The sequence below is a fragment of the Acinonyx jubatus genome, chromosome E4, assembly GCF_027475565.1.
Source record: "Acinonyx jubatus isolate Ajub_Pintada_27869175 chromosome E4, VMU_Ajub_asm_v1.0, whole genome shotgun sequence".
Classification (NCBI taxonomy): domain Eukaryota; kingdom Metazoa; phylum Chordata; class Mammalia; order Carnivora; family Felidae; genus Acinonyx; species Acinonyx jubatus.
In genome coordinates, this window is record NC_069395.1 from 42,209,115 (window position 1) to 42,236,970 (window position 27,856).

The window sequence follows — 27,856 nt, forward strand, 5'->3', positions numbered from 1 at the left end:
CTGAAACTAAATCTCTTTTGTAGACTTTTAATGTTGAGTTCTAGATAGCATGGAAGACAGCTGAGGCATTGTGGAAACAGCCTAGCTTGAATTCTGACCCTGCCTTCTGCTAATTAGGTGATCTTGGGCAAGAACCTTTCTGAATCTCCCAGAGTTTTTACATATATAAATGAAATGGTTTACATGCAAGTGATTTGTAAATTAAAATTTTCACAAATGTGTTATGTGAATATTAGCTGTTCTTTATATTTAACTTCCATAATCTGTGGAACCTACTGTAATGCCAAGCCTCGGATCCAGCTTCATAGGGCCTTGTTGGAATGTGATATGATGTAGGTTCTGCTTGGCCTTGTGAAGCCTGTAGACTAGTCAGAGAGATAAGCCAGGGCACAAGTATGACAGCAAAGGAGGGGTGAGAGATTTTATGAAAGACACTGGTGCCATACTCTCTGCTCTAGGCTCCCAGTGGAAAGAGAAAACAGAAAAGTCCCCTTGATAAACATAGTACAGAACCCTCCCCCTACCCAACCCTTCTTTGTCCACTGACACAGGGGCTGCTCAGGAAGTATCCCCAATGGTGCAGATTCTTTGCTTTACTGCTTTTAGCCAAGAGGCTTCTTTAAAAGACCAGGGCAGTTTTATTGGGCTCTGGACCCTTGAGCACTGCCAAGGGGCTAGGTGGAAGGGTGAGAGGACACAGGGACCTGCAGTGACAGTAGAGGAGAGCAGGAAAGCCGGCTGAAGAGACCCGGAGCCAGGAAACTGCCAAACATGCAAGGAGGCTAGACTGGGGTTTGTTGGTCTCCTTCACGGAAAATCAAGGTATGTGGTCATTATGGGGGCCAGGTAGAAGTGACACACTGTGTACTTCGTACACTAATTCTACGGAGATCTTCGTGGAGATGAACAAAGGAACAGTGGTGGCAGCATCCAGGAGTTACCTGGCAACTGCTGCTCTCTGGCTTGTTCACCTGCCTCCCTTTGAGTCAGTGCAGAGACGGAACGTTTCTTCATTTGAGCCTTTGGGAACCAGGGTAGAGCTATCAGTATGCTCTCCAAGTCAGCCTGGATATTTTTAATTAACAAAGAAATCTATTGGACATATACCATGTGCCAGGCCTAGTCTAGTCTGGGAGGATACAGAGTTGAGTAAGACATGGAATATTTTCACAAGAGGCTCACATAGAGGGAGAGGCAGTCACATGTACAGCTTACCACAGTGAAGCCTGGCTGTGAGATGAACTGTAAAGGCACAGAGGAAAGAAAGAATGGAGGCTGGAGACTGGGAAAGGGAGAGAGGGAGAGGAGAGGAAAGCTGAACAGAAGAAGTGACATTTCACACTGGCCTTGGAGAAGGATTTTGACAGAATTGGGCAGATAAGAAGAGAAACAGTGTGGACCAAGCCTTGATAGCCATACTGCATTCTCCAGAACAGGAAGACGGGTGCTGCCGCTGGAGCATGGCCGTGGTGACTGCAGGCAGGTGGGCGGGTGGGAATGTTGGGAGGTGAGGTTTGGAGGAAAGGTTAGGATCAGGCTGTGAAAAACCGTGAAGGTCATGTTAAGTGTTTGTACTTCATTTAGCAGAGGGTGGAGGAGGCTGTGGAGGAGCAGGGGAAGAATAGAAAGAAAATGGAATGTATAGGATCTGAGGGTCATGGTTCCTCTTAGTGACTCTGTGTCCTTGGATGCTTGCTCTCTCACAGGGCCACTTAACTCTCCTTAGATTTAGTGCTCTGAGCTAGAAAATGGTGATGTTGGTAATAATGCTTATCCTCGATGCTACAGGATTATTGTGTTCCTCTGCTCATAGCCTGTTTAAATCCTCCTTTTTTCAAGGTCTTCCTCAAAATATTACCTCCTTGTTAAACCTTCCCGGATCCCTAGAGTGTATTTGAAAAATCAAGACACATACATCTGAAACAATAAAGAAAACAGCATATAAATATGCCATTGGACTAGGGAGACATGTGTGCCGCATGAAGAGCTTGGGCTCTTAGAGCAGACAGGCTTAGGGTCCAATCCTGGATCTGCTTCTTACTTAAATTATCACAAGTTGTTTAACTTTTCTTTTCTTTTCTTTTCTTTTCTTTTCTTTTTTTTTTTTTGAGAGAGCACGAGAGTGAGAGAGTGAGCAAGTGGGGGAGGGGCAGAGAGAGAGGGAGACATAGAATCTGAAGCAGGCTCCGAGCTCCAGCTGTCAGCACAGAGCCCGACGTGGGGCTCAAACCTGTGAACCATGAGATCATGACCTGAGCCAAAGTCAGATGCTCAACTGACTAAGCCACTCAGGCGCCCCGTTTAACTTTTAAATTGAGGACAAAAATACCTGTTCCACCTTCTTCTCAGAGTGATTATAAAAAAATATTAGCAAAATGTATGAAGGTGCTCAGAAACTAGAAAGGGCCTCACAAATGCTACTCACTGTGATTATTGTTTTAGGTTTAGAAGTGATCAGATCTAATGTGTGTTTTAGAAAGAGTGAGTGAGATGGATAAAATGAAGAGAAGAGAAACAGGTGGTTGAGAGACCATGTAAGTGCTATTGCAATAATCCAGGCATAAAATGATGAGGTCCTGGACAAAGGCAGTTAGGACAAAGAGGAAAGATTGATCCAAGTGCTGTTTTGAAGATAGAACCAACAGAACATGGCACACTAATTGGACAGGAAGGATAGAAAGAAAACAAAGAGCCAAAGGTAAAAACCTTGATAGATGATGGTGTTACCATGAACCAATCCAACCCCTTGTTTCTTTCTAATTGTTGACATCCAGGGAAGAAGGCAAGGAAAGGCGGTGCCCCACGGCTTGTATTCTGTTATTCTGACTCTCAATGGCCCTGGACTCTTCATTTTGACTGTCTCCCTCTCCATTCCCCCAAAACAGTGTTGATAGAACCATCTGAACCTGAAGACAAGCTCACAATTTCTCCTTTTAATATGCCTTATTCCCATGCCCCCAGCCTGACCATGACCATGATAAGGTGTCTGTGCCAAGGAATCCATCTATCTTGGTAGGAGAGGGTGAATGAGGTGCCTCCTCTTCCTCTGCCTTGGGGCTGTGACACATCCCTCAACCCCTGGCTGGTTTCTTCCTCCCTGGATATGAACAATGTTTTATTTTGGAAGAAAAATTACGCTCAGAGACTGAGTTTGACTTTTCCAGCAATTTATTTAACGAAAGTTCACTGCAGGAATTTGACAAGCCAATAGTACACAGGATAATTTCTGTTAATAAACCAATAAAGAAATAACATATTCACTGGGGCGCCTGTGTGGCTTAGTCGGTTGAGCATCCAACTTCAGCTCAAGTCATGATCTCGTGATTTGTGGGTTCAAGCCCTGCATCCTGCTCTGTGCTGACAGCTTAGAGCCCAGAGCCTGCTTCAGATTCTGTGTCTCCTCCTCTCTCTGCCCCTCCCATGCTCATGCTTTGTCTCTCTCTGTCTCTCAATAATAAATACACGCTAAGAAAAAAAATTTTTTTAGAGAAATAACATACTCGAAATCAATGATAGATCAATCACACTGTTGTTCCAGGCAAGAGGAGGTGAAAGGAATAAAGTGCAAATTTAGTTGAGGTGTACCTTTATACAAGTTGGTACTGGGGAGAGACAGCTTAGCCAAACTGGGAGCTGACGTCCAGGTACTAGTGCAAAAGTAAAAGCCCCGTGTGGCTGGAGCATGTTGCTATGGAATGGGGCCTGGTGTTGATGGGCAAGATGATCTTCATGGGGCCTCTGCACGACTCATCACTGCCTGTAAGTGACACCTTTACAGATGTAAAGTTTTATTCAACTTACTACTGGAAGCCCTAGCCACAGAAGTCAGACAAGAACAAGAAATCAAAGTCATGGAAATTGGTAAGGAAGAAGTAAAACTTTCACTATTTGCAGATGACCTGATGCTATATACAGAACACCCTCAAGACTCCCTCAAGAAACTACTAGAACTGATCAGTGAATTCAGTAAAGTCCCAGGATACAAAACCAATATACCGATATCCATTGCATTTCTATACATTAATAATGAAATAACAGAAAGAGAAAGTAAGAGAACAATCCCATATACAATTGCACCGAAAATAATACCATACCTAGGAATAAACTTAACAAATGAGGTGAAAGACCTGGCCTCTGAAAACTATGAAACATTGATGCAAGAAGTTGAAGAGGACAAAAAGAAATAGAGAGACATTCCATGCTCACGGATTGGGAGAACAAATACTGTTAAAATGTCTATACTACCCAAAGTAATCTACAGATTTAATGAAATCCCTATCAAAATACCAACAGCATTTTTCACAGAGACAGAACAAACAATTCTAACATTTGTATGGAAACACCAGAAACTAATATGACACTGTATGCTAGTTGGAATTAAAATAAACTTCAAAACAAAAGTGTCACTGTTACCAAGGCTGGAGCTGATTGCCCAAGATCTTCAAGAAGCTATCTTAGATCAGCAAAGTATAGCCTTGCTCAGACCAAGCACTCTTGGGTCATCCTCACAAATTCTGCATTCATAGTCTAATGTGCCCTTGCCATAGTTGTTTCTTCATATGCTTTTATTGTTAAGCCCCCAGTGTGGCCCCTCAGCAGCTGAGCGGCTGAGTTCTGATACGTGAGAACAGAGAAGATGATGACACCCGGAGACAGCTTACGTCATTCTTAAAGCAAAGCAACTTTCCTTCGAAATACAACTTTTTACAGTGGGTGCTGGGCTCCCTCATTGTCAGGCTGAAGCTCTCTAGTTGTGGGGAGCACCTTGGCTAAGGGCAACAGCTTCCAGGTAGTAGGGAGCATGCCTGAGCCGAGGCTGGAGAGGCACTACACTACTAAGGGCATTGTAGCCTGGAGGAGTGTTTGATGAGAAGGGCGTTGGTAGAGGTGGTTGCTAGAGAGGCCTATTAACAAATGAATATTTCTTTAACCCCATTTGCTCAGCCATTGAATTTGCTCATCTTCCTCTCTACCAGGAAGCCCTTGTGTCTCTTTTCCCTTTCCACGCCACCCACCCTCTCCTCCCCCCTCCCCCCCCCCCGCCACCCAGGGGTTTAGGCTTTTCTTCATCTTGTGCCACAGAGTAGCTCTGGTCCCTTGCACCTGTCAGTGGACTGTGTCTTCTCCCTGACCCTGACCTTGGCTTTCCATCTATCTCATTATCTCCTCTCATATCCCTCACATCTTCCTACTCTCTTTCTTTTGGAGCCAGGTGCCCTTCCCGTGTCCTTCCCTTTCCTATTTAACCTCCACTAGCCATCTTCACACAGCACTCAGTCCTTCAAGGCATTGGTGTCAGTGGTCTTCAGTGGCAGCCCTTATAGAGTGTCACAAGATGCAGGATGCCAGAGGAAGCACGGCACTATGGTTAGACTTTAGATCCCAGCAAGTTACTTCCCTTCTCTAATCCTTGGTTTCCCCATCAGTTAAGTAGGAATTTTAATAGTACTTATTACTTCACATGGTGACTGTAATGGATTAAATTAGAGTCCATGGGTATGAAAAACTTCATACAGGGCTGGCACATAGTTGGTCCATATAGATTAATCACTGTTGTTACTAAAAGCATAAAGGGTAGGTGTGCCCCTCAGGAGGGTTAATGGCCTTATGTTGTAGCTGGGGAAACAGAACATAGCATTTTGAACCCTAGTTTGTCACCTGACTAAGAAAGTACCTTTTAAAATACAGCAAGCAGAGGGTGTTAGTGATGACTGGGATGAAAATGATCTGGGAAAGCTTCTTGAGTGAGGCCGAACAAAGTATGTTTCTGAACAGCATTTTAAGGAGGTGATAGTTGCAGCCTGGAACAAAGGAAAGGGGAAATGGGGCATAGAGAGTCACCTGCTCAAACACTCTCTTGCTCCTACTTGCTTCACCCTTCCTTTTAGTCACGGCACTACCCCAGTTCACTGCTTATGAATCTCATCCTTCTCATCCACAGGGAATTTGCCAAAGAGAGAGAGAGAGTGGAGAACCGGAGAGCTTTCATGAAATTGCGGCGGCAGCAGCAGATTGAGCGTGAGCTGAATGGGTACCGCGCCTGGATAGACAAAGCAGGTGAGGCCTGGCGGGCTACACAGACATCAGTGTAGACGTCCCCCTGAGCACCCCCGGTGCCTCCATTCACAGGAGCAGCCTTGGCCAGAGCAGAGAGTAGCTCTGGATGCCTCACCGGCTTTGTGGGCTCCATGCTGGTCCCTCTTTCTTCCTCGGGACTAACTGTTCCTATTCTTCTACCGAACACCTTCACGAGGCTCACAGTTTAGCAAGGTGAACTGAGTGAAAGGTAACATAGCTAGCTCCTGGAGCTGGGTTGGGTGGGTGACATTGTACACTACTGCTGATAATTATAATGACCACCAGCAGCAGCAACAACAGTCCATTCATTCCACAAATATTTGAGCACTTGCTTTGTGCCAGCCGCTGTCCTAGGTACTCGAGATACAGCAATGAACCAAACAGACCACCAGCTTACCAAAGCCCCTTTCATGTGAAGCCCATTCCCCTCTATTGGAGAAGGCAGGGATAAACAAAATAATAAATGAATAACTTGTAAGAAGGTGACAAGTACCATGGAAAACAGATCAAGGTAGGGTTATGGGGTGTAGGGTAGGTTGTGTTTTGAAATAGGGAGATCAGGGAGACCCTTTTGGGGAGAGACTTGAAGGAGTTGAGGTGGTAAGTCATGGGAAGGTCTGAGGGGGATATCTCAGTGCTAAGACTCTAGTGTGGAAGCAAGCCAGGAATATTCCAGGAATAGAAGGAAGAATGAGTAAAGGGAGAGGGGCAGGAAGACAGGGTGGGGCCAGTGATGAGAGGAGTGGGCAGAACTTATGGGCCATTGTAAGGGTTCGGGGCTGTGCTGTTAGTGATGCAAGAACCATTGGAGGGTTTGGAGCTGAGGTGGGACATGGTCTGATTGAAGATTTTGAGGGGGCCCTTTGGCTGCTGCATTGAGAGTACACTGTAGGAGGGCAAGGTCAGAAGCAGGGGACCGATGGCAAGGCCACTGTGGTGAGCCGGGTAATACCTGATGGTGAGAACTGGTGATTCCTATTCCCTGAGCTATCACCAGTTCCTCGCTATGAGGCTCCGCCTTGAGGATAGGTCCAAACCTATCATGATTTTGTTAACCCACAGAACCACCAGCTTCAAGTTTGACTGTGGCTCAGCTGCTCATGAAGGGGTATCGATCACCCCATATCTGTCAGTAAAATGGATGCATTTGCTTTCCTTATTATTTTAAAGATTACATCGCATTGGTGTTATATATCTTTATTTTCATCCTGAGCAAAGAGGAATTTATTTTAATAAAAAGATACACATGACAGCATTTTTTCCCCTCTATTCTTGGTAGAAAGCATAGCACAGATGTGAGATCTCCAGAAAAATTTGGAATATGATTTGATGCTTAGTTGCCTGAGACTTATTCTTCCATAGCAGCTTAGGAATGACACCATGGCACTCCTCTTCTACCCACCAAGACAAAAAAGCTCTGTCTCAGCTCTGGAGTCAACTTTTGATCATCTGTCAGGGATGAGAGAGTACGTATGATTAAAAGTGCCATTTCAAAGCCAGACAATAAGCACCTCCCATTTAGGACCACCCGCATTTCTTCGCTGCTTCTAGAAGCATGTACCATACCCACTGACTGTACTTTCAATTTGCCCTTTCTCCTCCGAGGTTCTCGGGTAGGGGTGAATGTGAACCTCTCCTCCTTTCCAGAATGTTAACTCAGCCTTACTGAGCAGATTTGTCTCCAGGTCTGGCAGGCAGCTTGAAGTTCCCCACTGTCCTTGGCTTCCTGGGTGGAGGAGCCATCTGACAGACCACCCCAGGGAGCAGTCTGGCAGCAGAACTGGCAAAGAACGTTGCCCGCCCTGTCCATGACCCGACTCGTGGTCAGGCAGCACAGGACGCTGTTCTTTGTGGCTCTGCTTTTCAGATACATGCAGAATTCCAAGGCTCCACTTTCTTCCAGTTGGCAAAGCCAGCTCTCTCCTTCTAAGAAAAAAGACGCACTGCAACGTCAGATTGGGCTTCCTGGCCCTTCCCTTTGCAAATGGGGTGTGAGTGAATCAGAGACATATGGGTTACATTTCCCTGGAAAGAGACTCTCAAGTTCGAGAGAGAACTTGGCAAAAGGCTATGGGGGAAGGTGGGGGCAGCTTCCGCACATCCAGAGCCCTCAAGCACTTCCCAGAGATACTCAGCAGCACCACGTGCCCTCCTTCTGCCTTGGGGGTCCTCAGATTAGCCCACCCAGCACCCAGGCACAGTACAGAGCAGATGTGCCTCCCTGGCTGAGGTCATTCATGTTGCTATGAGGTATTTTAACGAGTACCTAATCTTTAAATGATGTCCTCTGAACAACGTGTGCTGTAAATGACTTTAAAACCTCTATGTCTGCATAAAGGAGCATCTCACCAATAACATTTAACCTGTTAACTTAAAGTTTTGCCAGAGGCTGTACTAAAAAGGAAAGCTAAACATTTATGCCTTGGTATAATAGTTATCCTGAGTGGTACCCTCCGAGCTTCAAAATGTTCCCCTCCCTGGGAAATACATTATATGCTCTCAGTTTTATATGCAGGTGGAATTATGGTAATGACTTTACCCTCTTCTGCTTGTCCTTTTACTTGTTACAATTGCTTAAATGAAACCATCATTTAATAGAGCCTGCTGCAAGCTTTTCCCCAGCAGCTGGGATCTTAAGGACTGATGGCTTCCAGCTTCCAGCTTCCTGCCTACGGCTGAGGTTGGGGTGAGGATTAAACTCATCCACATCACTCCCAATGGAGACACAGAATCCTGTCAGATATGGGACAGAAGGGCTAGTTTGTAAGTTTGGAGGAATGCTAGTGAGGTTTATCCTAACAGGTCTTACTAGAAGATAGCCCACTAGTGATGACACCTCCCTGGAATACAGGACTGTTCCTGGGGAGGTCAAGAGGAAAATCCAAGGAACCGCTTGATTCTTTTCCAAATACTGACAACCAGACACAGCATTCCAACACTGGCCAGTCCTGCAGTTCTCCAATTGGGTATCCAGAAATCCAGTTCAATTCTGACACTAAACACCACCAGAAGTTAGTGCAGATCCCACAGATTAGGGACTCAGTCCCACAAGCCTGCCATCATTTCACACACCAGCCACAAGTGGAGTCCCGAAGTGACTTGCATTTTTACCCACTCAGTTGCCAATTTAGAGGGTTCCAGGTTGATCATGCCTTGAATGATTTCCAGAACTCAGGAAAGCTATACTTCCTATCACCAGTTTATTACAAAGGATCCAACTCAGGAATAACCAAATGGAAGAGATTCCTCGGGTAAGGTGGAGGGTAGAGGGGGACACAGACCCTCCATGCCCCTTTCAGGCACGTTACTCTCCCAGCACCTTGACATACTCACTAACTTCGAAGCTCCTTGAGCCCCCTCATGGAGGGTTTGTTGTTGTTGTTGTTGTTGTTGTTGTTGTTGTTTTTCCTGAAGATTCCATTATGTAGACATACTTGATTAAATCATTGGGCATTGGTGATTGTGCATTCTCCAGCCTCTCTCCCATCATGGGAACCGGGAGGGGGAATGAGGCTGAAAGTTATAACCTAATCATATGGTTGGTTTTTCTGGTGACCAGTGCAGATCCTTAAGTAATGTAGGCGTCTTTGACACTGAGTTGTCTAGTTAGCATACAAAAGACAGTAAATTCCAAGGGTTTTTGGAGCTCTGTGCCAGGAGGGTGGACAAAAACCAGATATTTACTTTTCGTTCTATCAGAGGGCCAAATTCACGACAGACCTGAGCCTCTTTTGCCCAAGCAAGGCAGACTGTAGTGTGGGGGTAAGAGGAAGCAAGCCCACAAGATGCCATTAGCATCTTCCGCTGCTCCTCCTCAAAGAAGTAGACTGGCTGGAGCTCAAAACATGGTTTTATCGCCTGAACGAGGCAGTAGATGTTGCCCTGGTATGCCTTGTATGTGCTGCCGACAAGAAAAACCAAGGAAGCGCCTACTGCTAGAAAAAGTTTAAAGAACCTGGATAGAAGGAAAAAAATAGAAATGGAAAATTTTCATTGCTATCAGTTTAGGAGATTTTGGTTAGAAAGAGGTAAGTTCTTTCTCTCAACAAATATTACCCGACACAGGGCTGAATTTTAACAGTCAACCTCCAAGTGCCCCCTTACTACAAGAACTTCCTTTCTGTTCTCATCTGCACTTGGGAGCTCCCTCTGTGACCCTTGATGTCTTTCTGAAGCTGGTGCTTGCATGGAGCTATGAACTCTTTGCTCTCTCTCTGTTGCCCTGGGGCCACAGCTGTCCCTAGAGGATTTTTCATCTTGTGAAATAATTTGACATTTACAGATAATTTACTAAACCATTTATTTCCATATAGAGGAAGTCATGCTTGCTGAAGAAAATAAAAACGCTGGAACATCAGCCTTAGAAGGTAAGGAAGTGCTCCAACGCTTTACTGCATTTGCACCCTCTTACGCTGTGGCAATCTCTTGATCAAAAGAGAAAGAAATAAAAAGAGTGGTGCTCTGGGATTTGAAATGAAAGTCTCTCTGTCATAAAATCCCTCATGCTTTAAAATGAAGGGAATTGAGTCATGGATTTAAATGCTTTTTGAAGTGATGAAAATGAACTCCAATAGCTGCTTTGTTCTAGGGCGTGTGATTGCTACTGTGCAGTGAAAAGACCATCATACAACCAGTGGCATGGAAAGGGATCTTCTTTGAAAATTTGCAGGGATCGTCTTGGGACCACTTTCATTAGCAGGAAGTGGCATTATTTTGTTTTTTATTTTTTTAACATTTATTTATTATTGAGAGACAGAGAGAGATAGAGCATGAGCTAGGGAGGGGCAGAGGGAGAGGGAGATACAGAATCTGAAGCAGGCTCCAGGCTTTGAGCTGTCAGCACAGAGCCCAAAGCGGGGCTTGAACTCATGAACTGTGAGATCATGACCTGAGCCGAAGTCAGACGCTTAACCAACTGAGCCACCCAGGCGCCCCAGGAAGTGGTATTGTTTATGAAGAACCAGAACAAATAGATATGGAGTGCCTATTTACGACTGCATGTAGATAGGGTCTGGCAAGGACTCTGGAGCACATGTGTTTCAAGGTGCTGCTGAGCACACGAGTCATGTTTCTATAGACATTCGTGATTTCTGTAACCATGGCTCAGCTGTTTCAAGGCAGTCGCCTATGTCAAGAGGCCTCTGGCACACAGTCCTCAGCTTTGACCTGAATGATCTGATTGTTCTTGTGTTCTTTCACTGGACTTCCCCTTCCCTGGTACAGTGCTTCGAAGGGCAACCATCAAAAGGAGCCGGACAGAGGCCATGACTCGAGACTCCAGCGATGAGCACTGTGTTGATATCTCCTCTGTGGGTGAGTGGAACCAGTTAGATCTTCTTTTATTGGTCTGAATCTTCTATGTAAAGGAAGATCATGTCTTTTGAGAAGCGCCACAAAGAGGAACAGAATCCAAAGAATCCAGAAAAAGAGAAAGTCTTGGAAATCTAATAGATGACAGTGAGTTGCAGAGAAAAATGGACCATGGGGTTGAGGGCTAAGAATCCAACCAGATTCTTCAAGTGTGTCAGATGTATCCCTTTTACATATATATATACTTTCTGTCCTAAATGTGATAATGAGAACCCACTTTGGGATATTGTTCAAAAGATCCTGAGGACCTGATGCTTCTAGTGACCCCCATTTGAGACCCTGGAATCATTTGCTTAGCCACAGTGGCACCTACCTACTTCCATGTGATGTTTAAACAGATTGTTACTGACAACCCTTAAAAACCCTCTTCAATCCCAGGTTCCCAGACATTCTGGTCAATGCAGATTTTACCTCCCCCAAAAAAGGGAAGGGTCTCACTTCAACCTTTTTAAAAATATATATATACTATCAAATTGGCTTCCATACAACACCCAGTGCTCATCCCAACAAGTGTCCTCCTCATCGCCCATCACCCACTTTCCCCTCTCCCTCACCTCCCCCATCAACCCTCCATTTGTTTTCTGTATTTAAGAGTCTCTAATGGTTTGCCTCCCTCCCTATCTGTTAGTAACTTTTTCTCCCCTTCCCTTCCCCCTGGTCTTCTGTTAAGTTGTTCAAGATCCACATATGAGTGAAAACATATAGTATCTGTCTTTATCTGACTGACTTGTTTCACTTAGCATGATACCCTCCAGTTCCATCCACGTTGCTGCAAATGGCAGGATTTCATTCTTTCTCATTGCCAAGTAACATTCCATTACACACACACACACACACACACACACACACACACACACCCCACATCTTTATCCATTCGTCAGTTGATGGACATTTAGGCTCTTTCTATAATTTGGCTATCGTTGAAAGCATCGCTGTAAATATTGGGGTATGTATGCCTCTATGCTTCAGCATTCCTGTATTCCTTGGGTAAATTCCTAGCAGTGCTATTGCTGGGTCATAGGGTAAAAGCAGAAGAGTTGTACATAGCTCATTGCTGCTTTAGGCTGCCAGTGGTAGAAATACCACAAATGCAGCCAATTGACTCCAATGCCTGAAGCATATTTAAAAGGAAAGGCCAGAAAGAAGCTTAATCTATAAAAAACATAAACATCATCCTGTTAGGATTCAGAACACTGGATGTATGTTTCATGTCATGCCCAGGGAATCTTTTGGTTTCCTAAAACTTAGAGTGTCCAGTGAGGATAACCAGGGATCTCTGCTATGGAAACACTTAGCCCATATCAAGGGGATTCCTTGGGCCTGCAACATGGTGGTCACTGAGCCAACTGAAGCTGTCCGTCTCCCCCTTTGAAGGCCCCCTTGCCATGGAGGGTGATCTGTTGTGCAGCCTCATTCTTCTTCTGTACTTGTCTCCCCTTAGGCACACCTCTTGCCCGAGCCAGCATCAAAAGTGCAAAGGTGGATGGGGCCTCCTATTTCCGGCACAAAGAAAGGCTTCTGCGCATCTCTATCCGCCACATGGTCAAATCCCAGGTGTTTTACTGGATTGTGTTGAGCCTTGTGGCTCTCAACACTGCCTGTGTGGCCATCGTCCATCACAACCAGCCCCAGTGGCTCACCCATCTCCTCTGTAAGTGAATAGTGACTACTGGCTGTCACAGGTGCTGCCGAATTGGAATGTGAATGTAAGAGAGCAGGCATCCTACTGGACCTGGCAGTGTTCTGTGAGGGAGGCTAGAGTTGTCCTCAAGGGGTTGGGATATCACATGACCATTCCCCTTGTCATTCATCATTGAACCACTAACTTATGGAGAAGTCAATAAGATAGTGTTAGCCTTGGGTACTTTAAAGCCTTCACTTAGGCTCAATGGTGTAGGCTCAGTGGTGTAGAGAGTTTGGTCACCTAAGTCCTGGGGAGAAAGTTCTTAGGGCAATGGTTACTTCCAGTAGACCAATAAGGGAACTTATAGGTCAGCTCTGAGTAAGGCTGCCACTGAGTGTCAATGAAGATCCAGGATGCTGTCACAGCTGGGTGTGTATAGGTCGAATCTGGCTGTTGCATCAAAGCCATGGTAAAGCTCTTTCTTTCTCTCCTGAGAGCTGTATACCATTTAAAGGATAGTGACAAATCCACCTGTTGAAAAAGAGCAAAGCTAATATGCGGAGTGTGCTTGGGACTCCCAGATCAGAGTGTACGCAGATATCATCAGGTTTTGCCTGGCTTTGACCTGACACGGTCAGTGAATGTCTTTGCGTTATGGGTCCTGCTGGTGTTGAGGGCTCCTCTGTAGGTGAGAGTGTCGGGCTGGGGCATGCAGGAGCCCATGCCATCTATGGAACAAAGGCTTCTTCTTTTGATGCTTTCAGACTATGCAGAATTTCTGTTTCTGGGACTGTTCCTCTTGGAGATGTCCTTGAAGATGTATGGCATGGGGCCTCGACTTTACTTTCACTCTTCATTCAACTGTTTTGATTTTGGGGTAAGTGCTTTGGAGCCCTCCTGTCCTCCTGCTTCGTGTTGATATGCCATGGTTTGAGATAAGCAGCTTGCTCCATTGCTCAGCATGAAGCACTGAAATCAGAATTTATAAAAGGGGAAATAAGTTAGCTACAGGGAGGTCAGGAATGAGTGAATCCTTCCCACTGTAGGGTTGGTTTGTTTGTTTTTTTAAAGCTCTTTTACTTTTAATGTTTTTATTGAAGTATAACACGTATACCATGGTGCACACTTAAGTGGATAGCTGTATGAATTTGACAGATCTACCCATAGTAAGTTTTGAACCACTTATTGTCTTGGGGGAAGCCTGAGAGAGAACAAAGGAACTGATTCCAGAAGGTGGTTCAGTAAAAAAAAAAAAAAAAAGAAAAAAAAAAAGAGAGAGAGAGAAGCTTATATATTTGTGTATTTTTTAGTTCAGTTTAAAATTGGGAAAGTTACCTAGATATACCGTCATGCAAACATGCACACACACACACACACACACACACGCACATACACACACACACACACACACACACACACTTGTATTAGCAAGTTCCCACATAGACTATTTCATCCAGTGTTCACTTCCTAAATACTGTTGATATATAAATGTGTTGATATATAAATGTGTGCCTTCAAGATGTTTTGACATACATTTTTGTCCTCCACTGCTTTTGGGACTCCTAACCACTCTATTACATATCAGGAATTATCTTTCTCATTTGAAAATGAGTAAATAGAGAACATCGTGTGCAAGTTCACATAGCCAGTTAGCAGCAGAACTAGGTTGCAAAACTTTGGGTTCCTGAACCACTTCTCTTTCTGCCAAGCCCACTTCTGTTCCTGCCAAATCTTCAGTTATGTGCTAACGATTTTGAGCACTTGCCAATCTGCATTTTAACTTGGAACATATGCTTCTGGGTACGGGCAATTTTCAGGCATCATAGCTAGTGAAAGACCATTCCCTCTCTACATACTTCTCAGCATTGCAGTGAGGATTAATTTTTGTTATTTGTCCTAGAGCACTGTGTAGAATATAGTAGACATTCAGTGAAAATATAATGAAAACAAAGCCAAATGTTAATTTGACACTACTCCTTCCCACGGCAATCAGATTCTGTGCCACCAAGTAGTACTGTCACATTGGGGTACATGGGACCTGTGTGGCTAAAAGATGCTTCACATACAGGTGAATGAACCTTGTTAGTGCTTCTTGTTAGTGATTCTTGTTAGTGCTAAATTCTCGGACGGTGAGAGAATGTGGACGTTCTCTGAGGTTTTTACATTGGGATGCAACCTGCATTAACTCAAATTTGTTTCTTTGCTTTGAGTATCTTTTGTCTGTCTGTTCAAGGAGTTACTGTGTAAGAACGCTTGTGGCTATCAAATTTGTGCAGAGGCACACTGGCTCTTGTAGTTTTCACCAAGGACAAAACAGCAGTCAGTGAACCAATCTCCAGCATGAAGGATTGAAGTCAGGAAGAGGAGTGGAGAGAAGTGGGGAGGGAGGCAGTAGAGTCTCATTTTCCTTTGGCAGCCTTCACAAATAGGTAGTCCTGTTGGAACTGTGCCGGGTGGGGTGGGGAGAGTTTCAATTTCACTGTAGCCCAATGAAAAGTGCTGACTGCTGAATGCCAGGCTCTGCTCTTCTCCTCCTCCTCACTGTGGCTGGGTTTGGCTCTTTAGGTCACAGTGGGCAGTATCTTTGAAGTGGTCTGGGCAATCTTCAGACCTGGTACATCTTTTGGAATCAGTGTCTTGCGAGCTCTCCGGCTTCTAAGAATATTTAAAATAACCAAGTAAGTGATCATAAACTGGACTCTTCCCAACCACCTGTGAGAGCGGAAGCTTCTCTCTCCCTTATTATATTATATTTCCTTCCATCCCCTGTTCTCCCTCGCCATATGTTCCCCTTCCCTACCATGTCCCCGCTCCATTCTTCAGTTCCTCCTTCCCCAAATATCAAACCAGAAAAGTGTCTATGATGCCAGATCCCATGTCACATTCCCAAGGGGAGCCTCATTGTTGCTGACATCTCTCCTTCACACAAATATACAAATGCAGCACATTTCATACACCAGGCAGATTCCCAGCTGGATTGGGGATAAGTTTATATTCAGTGTTCACTGCTACAGTGTTTGGGTTTTGTAGGTATTGGGCATCTCTGCGAAATCTGGTGGTCTCCTTGATGAGTTCTATGAAGTCTATCATCAGTTTGCTCTTCCTCCTCTTCCTCTTCATCGTTGTCTTTGCTCTCCTAGGAATGCAGCTGTTTGGAGGCAGGTAAGCACCAATGAACTTTCCATCCAAAGGAGCCTCAAAACCCAGTCTTCAGCCTGTGAGCACTCGGGTTTCTAATTTGATCACCATGATATCATCTTGTTTGCTTTTTTCCATGGCCCATCAACCACTGAGTGTGTGTGGTGGTCTCTGTTTTTAACCTTTTCACACTGTACAGGATTCTGGTTCTGGAAAAGACCCCTCTCTTGGGAACTGTCCCTGAAATGTACAGCATGGGGCCTTATAACTCAGGGTCAGCCCAAACCCTATCTCATTATCCATGCCCTTCAAAGTGCACAGTGCATCAGTAATAGCCACTAATAATGCCATCTTCATAAGTTACATTGAATAGGGAGAAATGAAGGAAGAAGAGGATGTGGAGAAAGAGTAAAAGAAGTGATAAAAAGGGAACAATCTCAGGAAGGGAAAAACTTGGTATGTGAGATTTTCATTTTATTCTTCTCTCTGAACTTCTTTCTCAGGTTTAACTTTAATGATGGGACTCCTTCAGCAAACTTTGACACCTTTCCGGCAGCCATCATGACTGTATTCCAGGTATGAGGCCAACTGGCAGGTAAAAATGTTAAGTAAGATCTTTTGGAGCTCACACTGAAAAATGGTGATATGTTAATAGAATCCTACTTTTCCTTTCCAGGCTCATCCCAGGCAACTGGGATTCTTGTTGAATAATTATCAACACAATAATTCCTAGAATTTCTGTAGCTATGTTCTTACCAATAATGGAAGAGCCCTATTATAACTACCTGATTGGCCTTTTCCCCATACTTGTGAGTTTGCAAGAGATATTAAGGCAAAGACATTCAGTAACTTACGGTATTTATGACCACCATCAAGTGGGCTTTATTCCAGGCATGCAAGGATGGTTTGATATCCATACATCAATTGATGTGATATACCACATTAACAAAATAAAGGATAAAAGTCATATGATTATTTTAATAGATGCAGAAAAAGAATGTAACAAAATTTAACATTCATTCATGATAAAACTCTCAACAAAGTGTATATAGGAGGAACATACCTCAACATAATAAAGGCCATATATGACAAACCCACAGCCAAATCATACTCAGTGGTGAAAAGCTAAAACCTTTTTCTCTAAGACTAGGAACAAGACAAAGATGTCTACTTGCACCACTTTTTTTAATGTTTACTGTTATTTTATTTATTTTATTTTATCTTATTTTTTTTTTCAACGTTTATTTATTTTTGGGACAGAGACAGACAGAGCATGAACGGGGGAGGGGCAGAGAGAGAGGGAGACAGAGAATCGGAAACAGGCTCCAGGCTCTGAGCCATCAGCCCAGAGCCCGACGCAGGGCTCGAACTCACGGACCGCGAGATCGTGACCTGGCTGAAGTCGGACGCTTAACCGACTGCACCACCCAGGCGCCCCTATTTTATCTTATTTTTAAATTTTAGTTAGCCAACATACAGCGCAATATTGGTTTTAGAAGGAAAATTCAGTGATTCATCACTTAACATACAACACCCAGTGCTCATCACAAGTGCCCTCCCTAATACCCATCACCATCTAGCCCATCCCCCACCCACCTCCCTCCATCAACCCTCAGTTTGTTCTCTATTGTTAAGAGTCTCTTGTGGTTTGTTTCCCTCTCTCCTCTTTTTCCTCCCCCTACCACATGTTCATCTGTTTTGTTGATGAGTGAAATCATATGGTATTTGTCATTCTCTGATGTGTCTTACTTAGCATAATACCTTCTAGCTCCATCCACATCATTGCAAAATCAAGATTTTCTTTTTTTTGATGGTTGAGTAATATTCCATTGTATATATGTAGCACATCTTCTTTATCCATTCATCAATCGATGGACATTTGGGCTCTCTCCATAGCTTAGCAATTGTTGATAATGCCTACTTGCACCACTTTTATCCTACATAGTACTGGAAGTCCTAGCCACCGCAGTCAGACAAGAAAAAGAGGTAAAAGTCATCCAAATTGGTAAGGAAGAAGTAAAACTGTCATATCACATTTATGGTTTTCTAAAATTGGAAGCATCTTCTAACCCACGTGTCCATGTAATGAATTATGTTTTCCACCCACCCCCACTATCCCCCCCCCCCACAAAAAATATTTTTAAATCATGGGGGCAAACTCAAAAATAAATAATGCCGAGTGCTATAGAAAACACTGTTTAGCTGGAATCTGAGGCTGAACCAGAACCCAGGTTTCCAGAACTGGAGCCCATAAGGCTCTTTCTAATAATGCTGCTATCTCAAGAACTATGCACTTGGCTCCCCTGGCATAGTCTGGTAGTGACCAGACCACTTGATCTGTGTGATTACCATAGACTTGGCAAAGCTGGAGATGGAGGGAGTCTGTAGTCTGAGGAATAGAATCTTTCCTTTTGATGCTTTCTTTCTATTTTTCAATGCCTTTCTTCCTTATCAGAAGAAAGTTTAGAATTGCTCATAAAAATGACTTTATTTTTCTCCCTGGAAGAATAGCCAAGCAAGAGGTAGATGGAAAAAACCTAGGCGAGAATTTTCCTTTTTGCATTAGCCCCATTTTTTCAACCAACCCAGGTCTCTGACTTGCCTATTGTTTGCTTTGCCTAGATCCTAACAGGTGAGGACTGGAATGAGGTTATGTACAATGGGATCCGCTCCCAGGGTGGAGTTAGCTCAGGCATGTGGTCAGCTATCTATTTCATTGTGCTCACCTTGTTTGGAAACTGTATCCTTTTTAAGATGCTCCTCTTTGTGCTCTTTGCCTGCCTGGACCAGCATTTGAGGAGGGTGGTGATGGTGGTAGAGGTGGATGGGGTTTTTTTAGGGCATCAGGGTAGCATTGGGGTGGATATAGTTCAGTGTACTAAGAGAAATAAGGATTCTGATTTTAAGGAAATTGTACAGTAGTTGGGTCAAGAAGACAAATATAAACAAGAAGATAAAGTATTATCTATATCTACAACATACACAAATAATAACTTAAGAGGCTCTTACATTGAACAGTTGGAGATGCTATCAGCTGGGGAAAATAAGAGTTGACAAAGATAACTGTAGGCTGAAATAGTGACCACACTGTAATACTAATAAATTAATTACATGTTAATATAGAATAGGACTGGTCACATAGTAAGCTTTCAAAAATATTAGTACTATGACTAATACTAATACTCCTAAGCATAGCCAACATTTATTGTATTTGTGCTATTCATGAGACCCTGTACTAAGTGTTTTACAGGTACCATTTCATCTAATCCTTACCTTACCATCTAATCCTTAAGACTTAGATGAACTAACTTGACCAAAGTCAAACAATTATTAAATTATAAAGGGAGACTGGAAATTGAGTCCATTTAATTCCCAAACCTATGTCTGGTCATAATATATAGACTAGGAAGATTTATGTTTTAATCCCAACAATTCTGTTTACCAGCTGTGTGGCCTTGGGAAAGTCCCTTAATCTCTCTGAACTTCTAGTTTTCACATCTGTGGGGAGGATGACAGCATTTACCCCTTTGTTGTGCATAGTAAATGATATAATTTCTTTGGATGCACCTTATAAACTGTGAACTTCTACACAATCATTAAATGTTTTGGGGGAATGAGATTTGCCTTAAAATGGGATTGGTGGAGTGAAAAAGGAGAGCCATGTGATATAGCTGGACTTTGGCTTTTCCCATAGTCTCACAGAGAGAAGATACTCCTTTAAGTTATCTGCTGTGAAAATTTCTAGGGGTCAGAGCAGACTATGAACCAAACATGAGAAACCCATAAAAAGAAAGTTAATGCAGTGCATCACAGAAACAGAAGGTCAGTTTGTCACAATGGCACCTTGATTTTCCTATTACTCTGAGGGTAGTTAGACCTGGACTTTTATGCTGGAACCACTTCTGTGTTCCACAACACATGGACCCCAAAAAGAGTTGGAAAATTGGGACTTCAGAGGTTAGAGCTTGGAATAGAAATAGGTTCTATAATGACCTTGTGTGCTCTGTAACATTTTTGTTAAATGAAATATGGAAGACTTCCAAGATAAGAAGAATGAGAGAAATAAGTTAGCATCCCATTATTGAGAACCAAGCAGTGATGGAGCTGTGGAATCTCATTTCTTTTCATTTTTAAGAACAGAGTAGTAGGATTGGTCTAGGTGGGCTTCAGTTCCAGCCTCTCAGAAAGGAGACATGAACTCCTGCATTGAGCTCCCTGTTGTCATGATGTTCAGCCGATCTCTATTCAGTAAGCCATGAGGAGAGGCCATAGCTATCTAAAGGCCTCCTTACTCCACCTTGGCCCCTGAGTGGTTGGATTTAGCTATTTCTTTGTCCTATGCAAAGAGAAGATAAGTGGAAGAGGGAATATATATTCTCCTTCAGACAGGGCTGCATAACCCCTGCTTAATCAATGCTTTGGGGTAACTTCTGTTCCTGCTGGTATCCCAGGCAGGAAAGACCTAGAGATGCCGTCTCAGTCTTGCTGAAGCCTTTTGTTTTTCTTACTCGCCCGTCCTTAACTCATCACCCCAGACACACTGCTGAATGTGTTCTTGGCCATTGCTGTAGACAATCTGGCCAATGCCCAAGAGCTGACCAAGGTAAGCATTCTCTGGGGATCTGATGGTTCTCTAATGCCATTGGGCACTTCATCAACTGGGTAGATGATGAAATGGGAATGATATATCTGTTTTGCATACCTCACAGGATTATTGTTAGGATCAAGTGAAATAATGTATAGTATGTGAAAAACAGAGCAGGCTAAGTAAGATGTGTGTTCTTAGTAGCTCTAGTCATTTCACCTGAAGTGGCTTTCCCCAGTGTCATCACAAAGAGGAGACATTTACAACAGGAATATAGGTGAGGGGATGGGGTCCCTGCCTGATCACTTGGGATGATGCCACTCAGCTTGGCAGAGGAGAGGGCATGAGTAGAGGCACAGTCTCAGCATTTTACTTCACGGGGTTCTGCCTAGAAGGGCCCTGCTCCATCACTTCCAGATACTGCAGAACATCTGAGAGGTGTTGGCTCTAGCTTCTGACCTCCATAGCTGTGGGTAGCTCCACTGAGGGCTAGGAGCTTGGGGTAGAATTCTATGGATTTCCTGAAGAATTGTGAGGAAACCTTTGGGGCAAGGTGGAAACCAGAAACTGGCCATGCCAGGGCTGAAAGGGTTCTGTTTCCAAAAGGGCCTGGCGCCTGGCCTCCTGAAGTCTCTGAGCCAACCCACCCTCAGACTGCCTTGGTTAACCTCTTCTCCTGCCTTCCGCATTTCACCTGGTCTCCAGAACTTGGGGGGAGAGCCAAGGCAGCTATTCTCCTTCACGGGGATACCAGCAAACCCATCCCTGCTCTGTGTCTAGGATGAACAAGAAGAAGAGGAGGCCTTCAACCAGAAACATGCATTGCAGAAGGCCAAGGAGGTCAGCCCGATGTCTGCACCCAACATGCCTTCTATCGAGTGAGTTGGCTGTCCCCACTTCAGTGACCCCTGGGCTCCTGTGCTAACAGCCAATTAATTCATCAACTCAGAATGGTGCATTATCAGAGGATGCCTACTCCATGCCAGGAGATGTCCTGTGAATATAGCAGTGAGCAAGATGAAGTCTCTGTTCTCCCAGAGCTTTTATTTCAGTGAGCTAGATAAGAAACATACGTAAATAATTTTAGACAGTGATAATTGTGGTAAGGTAAATAAAACAGGGTAATAATGCAGAGGAATAAGAATTGGGCAGAGTACTTATAGGCAGTCTGAGAGGGATTCCTTGAAGAGGTGATATTCAAGCAGAGATCTAAATATGGAGAAGGCAGTCATGTAAAATTATGAAGGAAGAGTGTTCTCCAGCAAGGTGCAGTGAAGCTGATATGCAGGGAGCAAAGAAGACTAGGAGACAAGGCCAGGGAGATCCTGAAGGACCAGGTAAAGGATTTTAGCTTTTATTCTAATGGCAACCATGGAAGGTCTAAAGTGGAAGGATGGGTATGACATGATTTACACTGATAGTAGGTCACTCTTCCCTGTAGAGAATGGATTTGTTGGGGCCAAGAGTGGAGGTGGGGAGACAGATTTGGCCATTACAGTAAAGTAGGTGACATATGATGGTAGTTGAGACCATCGTAGCCATGGAGGAGATGAGAAGCAATCACATTCAGTCTGTGCTTTGGAAAGAGAACCAACGGGAAGAGGTGATAGATTAAATGTCATGGGGGTGGGGATAAAAAAAATATTTCTCTCAAGTTTTAAGGTTTGATGCCTAAGCAACTGGGTAGATGGTGGTGGTATTTACTGATAGTCTAGAGAACAGTGCAAGATTCATTTTGGCCACATTAAATTTGAGATACTTAGAGGACATCCAAGTGAGGATGTTGAATAGGCCATTGGTTACATGAGTCTGAAGCTTAGAAGAGAAGTCAGGGTTAGAAATAAAGATTTGGGGGGAGCCATTTGAGTTTGGATGGCATTAAACTCTCAGCATGAGTGAGCTGGCATGGAGTGAATCGTAGTGGAGACAGAGCTGCTAAGGACAGAAACCCAGAGCACTCCTGTGCCTCGAGGTCCAGCAGACGAGAAACCTGCAGAGGAGACTGATGGGGGCAATTAGGAGTAGGAAGAAAGAACAAGGAAGGGTCATGTCCTGGAGACCTGGAGAAGAAAACTCTTCAGGAAGTAGCGACTGGACAGTACAGCTAACTACTGTTGAGAGATCACATGAGATGAGGACAGAGAAGGGACCATTTCTTTTGGCAAAATGAAAGTTGTTGCGGAACTTCAGTTTCAGTGGCCCGGTGGGAACAGAATCCAGATGGAATGAATTAGGGGGAGGATGAGAGATTAGAGAGTGGAGCAGCAAGTATAGACTTTGAGGATCCAACCTGAACCTGTGGTTGCTGGTAGAACTAGCAGGAACTAGCAGGGTGTGGGCCCTGTGTGGAGCTGGAAGAAGGTGTTGGAGGAAGGGCTGAGAATCCCTGTTGTGACTTCTGAGCCTGTGCAAGGCCTATGTGGGCATCCCTGGGGATCGATGGGGAGACTTTGAGACCCCTGGTAGGTATAACTCTATCCTGACACCAGACCCCGTTATCTATTCCCTGAAGCTGGTAAAGGAGGAGCCTTTCTTTGCCAAGTGCTCATGGGAAGGTCTCTGAATGTCTGCTGCCTTTCCCTGTAGAGGCATTCTTGGTTTTATGTGGGGGTCTCCTTCCCCTGGATGATCCTCATCTTGCCCTCACCTTTCAGAACTGAAGGTTTGGCCTCTCAGCCCCTTCTTTGTGCGTGAGAAAATACTGCCCTGAAAATTTGTTAAAGATTGATGGAGAAAGGCAGAACAACTCCTTCCTCTCTGGAATAATCTCTGGGCCTTGAGTAGTTCTTTCCCCACCTTCCTTGCACTCGTGAGTTTGGGTTAAAAATACACACACACACACACACACAGGTATGCAAACATGCTGGTGGGTAGGGCTGGCTGTCACTTAGGAGTGGGTGGTTCTATTTACTGAGATGAGGAAGCCTGAGGAAGAGTGGGTTTGGAGACGTGAGTTGGGAAGATGCTTGGCCCAGAGTAGAAACTCACTATTTATAGAATGAAAGAATGAATGAAATGCTGGTAGGGCATAGGGCTGTAGGCAGTGAGCTGTGTGTGTATCTGGGCCTGGAGAGGTGGAGGAAGGTGCTGTAACTCTCCACGATGAACAGAGATACGGCTCTGGTTGCAGTATGTTGCTGTAGGGTATGTGCTGCTGCTAGGAACTATGTCAGGGTGGGTGTGTGCTGCTGGGGAGGGCAAACGAGACCCCTGATTTCTGGGCTGCTGTATAACCAAGGTGTGGCTGTCTATAAAGAAACATGAAAAGCGTGTTGTTACAAATCAGAAGGTCTGAGGGCTGGTTCTGTAACTCACATGCTCAGTATACTTGGAGAGAGAGCCACTTAGGATTCTAGAATGTCTGTTTCCCCATCTTTGAAATGGAAAGAACGCCAGCTGCCCTTCCTGATCCACAAGGTTCATGTAAGGTGTATGTGAGGTCACATATGCATGAGTTGGGAGATATGTCGATGCTTCTCTGTATGATTTTAAGAATGAAGGTATATTCATGATGGGGTGTGAATTTGGATCTTCGTACGTGTGAATGGAGAAGTGAAGAGGAGTTTGAAGTGTATCTGATTTGTGTGGGAATTAAAAGTTGGGTCTCTCTTTGACTGGTCTGTGTGTGTGTGTGTGTGTGTGTGTGTGTGCGCGCGCGCGCGCGCGTGTGCACCTGTGTGCATTCACAAGAAAGAGAATTCTTCCATGTACTTAAACTCTTACACATGTGCTTCTGGAGAATGGCTATTTGAGTATTTGAGAATTTGCAAATAGACGGCAGAATCTGCCTTCCCTAGTGGGTGTGCATGCTGCCTGGCTAGTGTGTGTGCTTCTATTTCTATATGCTACCCATGCTCCTTGGCACCACCAGCCCACGTGTGCCTTATTGCATTGCAGCTGCCTGTGCTGAAGGGTGCATGCAGACGGGGGCTCACAGGCATCTCCACTCTGTAGATGCGTGTACACATTGTGCCTCTTCCAGATGCCAAGCGAGGCTCCAACCAGCTGCCTCTACTCCCTCCACCCACCCACATGTCATGCTCCCCTGTGCATGTGAGACATGGCAGTTGAGCAGTGCCGCTTTACCTAGCATGTTCTCCATTGGTCAGGGAGGGCGCAGCACTTGCCAGCCTCCTAGGTCTAATCAGGGTCCCACTGGGCCAAACTGGGGCTGTCAGCCGGGGACTTGGGGCGAGCTCACTCCACAGGTGTCCCAGATGTGTTGTCCTCTACCTGAGCATTGATCTTACAGTGACGGCTTTGTTTGTACGAGTCCTTTTTGCCTTTGTGGGTGATTCCCACACCCTGCCTGTCTGACCTTCTATCGAGCTTGTAAACAAAAGGAAACAGCATGTGTATGTCTGTAGAAAGATTTTTTTTTCCCCTGTGCATGACTAAGAAGGTTATTACTGTGTTTTACCTGGATGAACAGATGGAACCTGGAAGGCCTCTGGCCAGGGTCACTGTGTTGCACAATTGCAGGGGACATGGCACATATCTTGAAGTACATGGACAGCAGCTCATGGAGTGGTGACCCTGCCTCTGGCCATGGGCTACTGTGTGGCTTTGATGGTGTGCATGGCAAAGCATTTGTTCTTGCATATTTTACAGTGATTGGAGTGATGAGTTGTAAAGTCACACCCCTGTGAATATCCTGGAAATGATGGAGGGAAATACAACTTTCATGCAAGTTTATGCGGTTTCCAGAATAGCTCTCTTGAAGGGTATTTAGGTACAGGTGTGAGTGCCGGGCATGATGATTGAGCACCTGAAGCTACGTACTCTACGAAATGACATATCCATTGTGTCCCTGCATGTACGCTTCAAAAACTAGATCCGCGTGTTTGCACAGAGTAAGAAGCAAAGGTCACTCCCTTGGCAAATTGAAGGTCGGGAGTCTACGGAGGGCAGCAGGCATGTGGAGAACGTACGGGCACGTAGAGGACTCTGTGCCTCTTCCTGAAAATTGGCTGGTGGCTGTGGGGCTTGTGGTTCCAGGAGGTTGGGGTGAACTGAACCTGTTCGTTTTTCTTTCCCAGAAGAGACAGAAGGAGAAGACACCACATGTCGATGTGGGAGCCACGCAGCAGCCACCTGTATGTGTGTACCGGTCTGCGTGTTTGTGAGTGGTTATGTGTGTGTGTAGGGACACCGTGTCTTTGTTCTCACCACACAGTGGGCAGAGTGGCGCTGGGTGTGTATGTCAGTGTGCGTTGTGGTGTGTGCGTGTGTTCCGTGCACATGGTTTGTGGACACTATCCTCTGCACCTTCCGACATGTGCTTATATCAGTGTGTGTCTAAGGTATGTGACCCTGTGTGTTGTTCACTCCTCTGCGCGGCCTGTGAGTGGGCACGCGTTGGTGTGGGTAATTGGTGTTGGTGGGTGTGCCTTGCACGTAGGCAGTTGTGTACAGCCAGGTGTGGGCCTCAGTGAGGATGCGTGTGGGCACATGTGAGTGAAAGAGTAGGTGACTACCCTTCTGCCCGTGTGAGCCCACTCCCGCGTGCTCTCCTGCGTGCATATGTCTGCGTGTTCCTGCCACCACATGAGATGTTCAGCAGCGGCTTGGAGAATGAGCTGCTGGTGGGCTCTACACGTGCAGCCTGTGGCTTTTATCGGCTGTTGTGGAAGAGATCCACGGCACTCTTATTTTTTGAGGGGGATGACTCCATGGGTCTGCCTGTCACTGCCGTCCGTCATCCTCCAAGAGTAGCCCACCATTGCGCCTTTCAGCCTGTGCTATCCCAGGCTGTCATCTGAGGGACCAAAGACAGGGAGAGTAGGAGGAAGAAAGATCTCTGACCTTGAATTAAGGGCCAGTGGTGAGCAGAGGGTGGGTACAGGTTGGTGCGCTGAGAGCAAAGGAGAACAGGGGAGTGAAAACCTGGCAAGCCTTCTACTCCTCTCCTGCAGGCCCTGGGGGCTCAGTCCTAGGCTGATCCCTGCCCGCCCTTCGACTACTGCAGAGCAGGGATTAGGGTGGGAAGCCCCACACACCAGGAGGCGCTGGTCCAACCACCTACTCGTGCGTGGCCCACTCGGCTCCTTGCATCTCTCTGTGCTTCCTGTCTGCAGGTCCTAGGCTCTCCCGTTTGCTGCCCCCCATGTGTCCCACCCCTTTCCCGTGGCTACTGAGGGCTGGTCTACACCCTTGTGGCTCCCTCCCTGGCCTTCAGCGGTCAGCTCCTGACCGTGGTCCTCACCCTTTCCTCTTTGGCAGGAGGGAGCGGAGGCGCCGGCACCACATGTCAGTGTGGGAGCAGCGCACCAGCCAGCTGAGAAGGCACATGCAGATGTCCAGCCAGGAGGCCCTCAACAAAGAGGAGGCCCCACCAATGAACCCCCTCAACCCCCTCAACCCGCTGAGCCCCCTCAACCCACTCAACGCCCACCCGAGCCTCTACCGGAGACCCAGACCCATTGAGGGCCTGGGCCTGGGCCTGGAGAAATGTGAGGAGGAGCGCATTAGCCGCGGGGGGTCCCTCAAGGGGGACGGAGGGGACCTGCCGAGTGCCTTGGACAACCAGAGGAGCCCCTTGTCCTTGGGCAAACGGGAGCCACCATGGCTGGCCAAGCCGTGTCATGGGAACTGTGATTCGACCCAGCAGGAGGCTGGGGGAGGGGAGACTGTGGTGACCTTCGAGGACCGGGCCAGGCACAGGCAGAGCCAGCGGCGCAGCAGGCACCGTCGTGTCAGGACCGAAGGCAAGGAACCCTCCTCCACCTCCCGGAGCAGGTCTGCCAGCCAGGAGCGGAGTCTGGATGAAGGGGGGCCCACCGAGGGGGAGAAGGACCGAGAGCCCAGGGCCAGCCATGGGGGCAAGGAACCCACAATCCAGGAAGAGGAAAGAGGCCAAGACTTAAGGAGGTAAGTTAGCTGCAGGAGTGCCCTGGAGGCATAGAGCCCTCCTGGTGTTAAGGATGCTTCAGTACAATCCCGCCTGGCCCTCACTTTTCCCTTTTATAAAATGGAAATGATACTGATGCACCCTTTATAAGGCATGTGTAAATATGACACACAGTGGGCTCTGTCCCCCTGAAACCCAGAGACTGGTCTTC

At 45.7% G+C, this 27,856-nt stretch overlaps 1 protein-coding gene across 6 annotated transcripts in view; it reads left to right on the forward strand.

The window, feature by feature from the left end:
• The window catches only part of CACNA1E (calcium voltage-gated channel subunit alpha1 E), a 587,464-nt gene that overhangs the window by 490,168 nt on the left and 69,440 nt on the right, over positions 1-27,856 (forward strand). For 5 of the 6 annotated variants that reach the window (XM_053209404.1, XM_053209402.1, XM_053209403.1 and 2 more), the window contains 13 exons: positions 5,942-6,057; positions 10,392-10,445; positions 11,302-11,391; positions 12,890-13,099; positions 13,837-13,949; positions 15,638-15,750; positions 16,103-16,234; positions 16,714-16,786; positions 18,833-18,950; positions 20,746-20,813; positions 21,576-21,673; positions 25,835-25,891; positions 27,018-27,665. In XM_053209404.1, the coding sequence (XP_053065379.1) occupies positions 5,942-6,057; positions 10,392-10,445; positions 11,302-11,391; positions 12,890-13,099; positions 13,837-13,949; positions 15,638-15,750; positions 16,103-16,234; positions 16,714-16,786; positions 18,833-18,950; positions 20,746-20,813; positions 21,576-21,673; positions 25,835-25,891; positions 27,018-27,665 (1,890 nt within the window). The remainder of the gene's footprint in view (positions 1-5,941; positions 6,058-10,391; positions 10,446-11,301; positions 11,392-12,889; positions 13,100-13,836; positions 13,950-15,637; positions 15,751-16,102; positions 16,235-16,713; positions 16,787-18,832; positions 18,951-20,745; positions 20,814-21,575; positions 21,674-25,834; positions 25,892-27,017; positions 27,666-27,856) is intronic. The other variant, XM_053209401.1, reaches the window with a different exon arrangement.